The sequence below is a fragment of the Pyxicephalus adspersus genome, chromosome W (genome assembly GCF_032062135.1).
Source record: "Pyxicephalus adspersus chromosome W, UCB_Pads_2.0, whole genome shotgun sequence".
Taxonomy (NCBI): domain Eukaryota; kingdom Metazoa; phylum Chordata; class Amphibia; order Anura; family Pyxicephalidae; genus Pyxicephalus; species Pyxicephalus adspersus.
In genome coordinates this window covers 13,833,522-13,839,789 of record NC_092870.1, presented here as the reverse complement: position 1 = coordinate 13,839,789, position 6,268 = coordinate 13,833,522, and the positions used below count along the sequence as shown (strand labels likewise).

The 6,268-nt window shown below is 45.6% G+C and overlaps 1 protein-coding gene across 3 annotated transcripts in view; it reads left to right on the top strand.

Moving 5' to 3' along the window:
* The window catches only part of LOC140342781 (IQ motif and SEC7 domain-containing protein 2-like), a 418,938-nt gene that overhangs the window by 379,156 nt on the left and 33,514 nt on the right, over positions 1-6,268 (top strand). For all 3 annotated transcript variants that reach the window (XM_072429132.1, XM_072429133.1, XM_072429134.1), the window contains 3 exons: positions 159-298; positions 519-644; positions 731-830. In XM_072429132.1, coding sequence (XP_072285233.1) covers positions 159-298; positions 519-644; positions 731-830 — 366 coding nt within the window. The remainder of the gene's footprint in view (positions 1-158; positions 299-518; positions 645-730; positions 831-6,268) is intronic.

The following is a 6,268-nucleotide window of genomic DNA, read 5'->3' as shown; positions in this document are numbered from 1 at the left end:
TCTACCCTTTTTATGTTTAGGTCCACTTTAAAATATACTGCCAGACTTACAAAACAAAGCATGTGCCATTTTTTTGTACTATGTTTCTGTTCTCCCATTTTGTAATAATATTAACATTTCTATGCAGATACTGAAAAATGTCTCACTGTTTTCCTTAGGGGTGGATAATGGAGAGGATATTCCCAGGGATCTACTTGTTGGGATATATCAGAGAATTCAGGGTCGGGAATTAAGGACAAATGATGATCATGTATCTCAAGTGCAAGCTGTGGAGAGAATGATTGTCGGAAAGAAGCCAGTAAGAAGAATACCTTAACTCTGTACTTATAATTTTCTGACTACCTAGATAAGTGTAATAATTCATACAAAGTGTTAGTGTTGCTATTGAAAGGTTTTCCCTGGATTGGTTGTTAACTTGATATATGCCAACCAATAATGAGCACCAGACAACTAAAGATAGTTTAAAACTCTGTGAAATGAGCAAGTTATGCCTCTTAACACGTCTGTGTCCTGCACAGGTTCTCTCTCTTCCACATCGCCGTCTCGTTTGCTGCTGCCAACTCTATGAGGTCCCAGATCCAAACCGCCCCCAGAGGATGAGTCTGCACCAGAGGGAGGTCTTCCTCTTCAATGATCTTCTGGTGGTAAGCAAGACTTTGTTTCGTTAAAGTATGGTGAGTAAAAATTATTCAGAGTCAGGTGTGATTCAAGATTTTCCATCATATTACAGGTCACAAAGATTTTCCAGAAGAAGAAAATTTTAGTGACCTATAGTTTCCGGCAATCCTTTCCACTGGTGGACATGCAGATGCAGCTCTTCCAAAACTCATGTGAGTTGTGTTGTCTGTACAGGGTTTTTTAATTTTAGTAAAAAGATCAGATTTTTAACTTCCGTATCTACTCATTTCTAGGACTTGAAAAGATAAAAAATACTGCCAGTGGTTGGCAATGTCCTTGACTAATGTGATTGAATTCCTCAACTTCTGGATTTTTCTCTAGTAATAGACTGGTAATTCAGTCAAAGATCACTTGTAAAGGTGCTACAAAACATTCCACTATTGTGACCATTAGCTAAATTCACCTGGTTATTATTGTACACACAGGAAAAATGTCTCCTTCTTGCATCAATGACATAAACTTGTACAATGGTCTTGTAGTGACAGGGGTTTGCCACCAGCCACTGTTTACTGTTTTTTAGGGGGGTTTAGATAGGAAGGGTTATTGTTTTCTGTGTAAGGTACCCACTAAACTGGAATAGTTTAACATTTTTTAATTCTAAAATATACTGTACAGGACTGCAGGGATTGATCCTGGATGGGGGATATATTCCCCCAGGATATAGAATGGGCTCTTTGAAACCAGGGTATGCATTGGGGAAAAATTTTTAGGATAGTGGAGACAACTCTGTTAGGCTTGCTGTGTTTTAGTAAATTGTAGGACCCTGGACTCTGGAATGGGATGGAAGGTACTGGGTGGGCCTTCCCATTCCACCCCAGGTACACCTAGTGATTTGTCTGTAGCAGACTGCAGGTGTGCTACCATGGGAAGTGGGAAAATAGGGAGCATGTAGGAAATAGCATGTAGGCTGCAACCAAGTCTCTGTGAAGTCTATTGCTTTTTGCAAAGGAAAGCTGTTGTGGCAGTTCATTATTTGATTTATGGACTTTGAGGACTATGGCCCTGATTTATGAAAGTTCTCCAAGACTGGAGAGAATACACTTTCATCAGTAAAGCTGGGTAATTCAGCAAACCTGTAATGGATCTGGTCCAGGATTTAAAACATTTGCTAGCAAATAGCAAATGATTTTTAAAAATCAATTCCATGTTTTCTGGATCACCCAGCTTCACTTCTGAAAGTGTATTCTCTCCAGCCTTGGAGAGCTTTCATAAATCAGGCCCTTTGTACCTATAGGTGTCCAGCTCATGTAAGCTGCCTTTTCTCATTTTTGCTGAAGTTTTAAAAGTGAAATAAAGAGACTTGTTTGGATAACAAACTTCTCTGTGTGCTGGGTGCAAGGGCTAATCCCCCTCCATATGACTATATATATATATATATATATATATATATATATATATATATTCATCTCTAAGTAGACATATAGACTCTTTTTTGCACTTTCTGCTCAACTTGTGAAGCTTCACAAGCTTTGTAAATGTGTCTGTTACACTAAAGGACAGTTTGCAGCTTCACTTCTCTTGTCATCAGCAGTTAGCATTTTTTAAAACCTCTATAAGTTGTACAAGGTTCTTGCTTGGGACCCGCTACACTTGGTTAGAGACCTTCATTATCAGCAAGTCTGTATTTACTGTAAGGTACTGTGATGAAGTCAGTTTTATGATTTTAAAAATGTAATATATTTTTCACTTATTTTGTTTGACATTTGCACACAAAGTGCTTGCCCATGAGCTTTTGATTTTAATTGACTGTAAATAGCCTACAAATACCTATTGCACTAATTACAAACGTATCAAATTATTATTATTAAACAGGATTTTTATAGCACCAACAAATTACACAGTGCTGTACATTAAATAGGGGTTGCAAATGACAGACAAATACAGACAGTGACACAGGAGGAGAAGAAGAAGACCAAGCCCCGAAGAGCTTACAATCACATGTACAGTGCTTGTTTGTTCTTGTGAGATTGAAAAACAGCACTCACTGTTCAATGTTTGTAATTAAATATAGGACTACTGACGTTCTGCATTTCAGCCACAAGATGCCGCTGTTCCTTAACACAGCTAAACAGATTGCCAGGGTTTGTATATTGTTAGGAGGTGTGGTTGTACTGAGAAAGAGGAAGACAGGAAGCAGGAGAGCAGAGATCTTGCAAGGACTGTGTGTGAAACAGAATCCGCTCCCATCCAAGTGTCAGTGCATCCTAGAGTCTCAGGAGCTGTGGCTGAGTGAGGCTGACCACCGTCCAAGGCAGATCCTGTCCAGAGGAAAAGGATTGTTTCAGAGGAGGAAAGCCAAGTTTCAGTGAGAGCCAGAAAGTTGAGAGACTTAGAAAGGAGAAGGTTGTGTATGGAAGTTAATTTGTTGCCAACAGATCTGGCATTCCATAGACTGCCAGGCCTCCGGAAACAACCCGTCGAAAGAGGGCCTCTTTGTTAGGCTTGTCGACAGTACGGACATATGTGCAGAAAGTGCCCGGAACAGATAGCGTCCGAGCTAACGTTAAACTTCCGACCGCCGCAGTATCTGGGTGTCCTGCGGCGGTACATCAGAAGCTAAGCCCTATGCGTGAGGAACACGACCTGTATGCCAGCAGCCCCGTTATGGAAGCCGAGTTGGAAGGCCAGAAGGTCCGCTGCCTAGTCGATACAGGGTCGGAGTGCACCCTTATGCCTCTGGATTTCTTTGAAAAGCACTTTACGCAAATGATGGAGCCAGAAGACGGGAGCGTCATCAGGTTGACGGCTGCCAATAACAGGGAGATGGACGTCCGAGGGATAGTCTGGATGCGGGTCCGACTGTTTGGGCAAGACGTCGGCAAGAAGAAAGTCGTGTTGGTGGACCACTCATCCCGGAAAGGAATTGACGTGACCCTGGGTATGAATGTACTGAGAGACCTAGACCATCAACTCTATGCCAAAGAAGGGCCAAAGTATTGGCAACGGGCCACCACACACTGGCCAACTCAGAGGGTTCTACAACAGATGGTGAGAAGCTGCAGTCTGCAAAAGAGCAACATGTCCGGTCGGCCCCTTGGAGAGGTGAAGGTGCCGCGGAGGACCCCGGTGAAGATCCTACCACAACAAGAATGAATACTGATGCTGCCAGTGGGGGCTGGACGACAACTGAATGGACTGGAGCTTCCTGATTGAGCCCGCTTACCGAGAGGAAGCGCTGACTCGACCACTAGTAGCCCGGGCCCTTGCCATTGTGAAGGATGGATGTGTGCCAGTACGCTGCCTTAATGTTGAAGACTGCGAGTTAACCGTTCCTGGGAATACCTTGCTGGCCAAAGTCTATGTGTCCGAAGGGGATGTCCCTCGACGAAGGAGCTTCACGTTAAAGCCGGATAAGAGATCAGCCTAGACCTATGCGATAGAAGTCCATCAGAGGGAAACCCCGACCGCGGAATGGAATGGTCGAGTGATCATGACCCGGATGGGGGTGGACTGCAGAACCCTGACCCCAGGGCAACAGAAGTTGCTGGAAGACACCCTTTGGGAATTTCAATAGGCATTCTCGAGACATGATGAGGACTTTGGGTGTGCTTTCGCCATCGAACACGAAATCCCTACCGGCGATGCTGCACCAATCAGGGAACGTTACTGGCAAATCCCACCTAAAATGTACCAAGAGGTGAAGGATATGGTGGCTAGCATGTTGGAAAACCGGGTGATCCAAGAGAGTCAAAGTCCTTGAGCTGCTACAGTAGTCTTGGTGCAGAAGAAAGATGGGAGTCTCCGGTTCTGCGTGGATTATCAGAAGCTGAATGCTCAGACCGTTCGGGATGCTTACCCCTTTCCACAGATTGAGGAGTCGTTGTCGGCTCTGAGCCAAGCAAAGTTCTTCTTGACTCTTGACTTGGCCAGTGGGTACTGGCAGGTGCCGGTGGCCAAGAAGGACAGAGCGAAGACGGCTTTCATTCTACCTATGGGACTCTACGAGTTCAACCGGATGCCATTCGGCCTTTCCAATGCCCTGGGGACATTCCAGCGGTTGATGGAGTACTGTTTGGGGGATTTAAACTTCGAGTCAGTATTGATATACCTGGACGACATAGTAGTTTTTTGGGCCTCCTTTGAAGATCACCTCCAGAAGCTGCGACAGGTCCTAGGACGGCTACGAGACCATGGACTCAAGATCAAGCCCAAAAAGTGCCAACTGTTTCAACAGCAGATTTGGAACAAATGGTCACCCAGGAGGGGGGTAAAGCCGTCCCCCAGCAAGGTGGAGGCCGTCCAGAAGTGGCCCCAACCAAGTACACTATGTGAGGTGCGGGCATTCGTGGGACTGGCCGGCTACTACAGGAGGTTTATACCCAAATTTGCTCATTTGGTGGGCCCGTTAAACGATCTATTAAGGGGCACTGCGGGGGGCCCGAAGAAACGTCCCATCGACTGAGGATCCCGGCAACAAGAGGCCTTTGAAGCAGTGAAGAAGGCACTGACCAGTGCCCTGATTCTGGCTTATGCGCGGTTCGACACCCCATTCCTGCTGTACACTGACGGAAGTCTACATGGTCTGGGGGCCGTGTTATCCCAAGTCCAGGATGGACGTGAGAGAGTCATTGCCTATAGCAGCCGGTCTCTGAGGTAATCCAAGCGCAATCCTGACAACTACAGCTCCTTTAAATTGGAACTACTGCCGCTGGTGTCGGCCATGACTGAAAGGTTTGCGGAGTACTTGACAGGTGCAGAAGTGACCGTGATGACGGACAACAACCCGTTAGCACATCTGGAGAATGTCAAACTGGGTGCACTTGAGCAGAGGTGGTTGGCTCGCCTGTCGAAGTACCAGTACCACATCAAGTTCCGGTCAGGTAGGGAGAACAGCAATGCCGATGCACTATCCTGAGTGCCTGTAGGATTGTTGACTCAGAGAGCCGATGAGGGGTTAGAGGACACTGAAACTCCTGACCTTGGTCGATTACCCATGTTACGGGACGCGACAAATTCAACTGGGGTGGCGTCCGGAATGTCCCTGGTGCTGGGAAAGACGTTGGCCGATTGGGAGAGAGTACAGAATGGCTGACCGGACTTGTGGAAAGTGAAAGAATGGGTTCGGACCAAGATTTGGCCACGGCCAGAAGAGCGAGCCCGTCTGACCCCTGAGGGCCAAAAGTTGTTGAGGCAGTTGGATAAGCTGACCGTTACCCAGGGCCTCCTGTGCCGGACTATATACTTACAGTCGGAGCTACAGTACAGACAACAGATTATCATCCCCATGTCATTGGGGCCGGAGGCCACCAGGGAAGCCCATGAAAAGTGGGCCCATTTCGGGAGTGACAAAACGTTCAAGTGCCTCCAACAGCTGGTGTACTGCTCAGTAGTGTTGGTGGAATAGCTCATCGATTCGTCAGCTATTCGCTCGAATAGAGCAAAATTATTCGGGTGGTCCAACGTCAAAGTCGAACACCATTAAAGTCAATAGGAGGAAAAATTCCGTTTTTTTTTAGGACTGTGTAGAGCTTCTACAGCCTCCAAACAGATGTAAAAAGATACATTATAAAAGGATACATAAAAAGATACATTATAAAAGGATACATAAAAAGATACATTATAAAAGGATACATAAAAAGATACATTATAA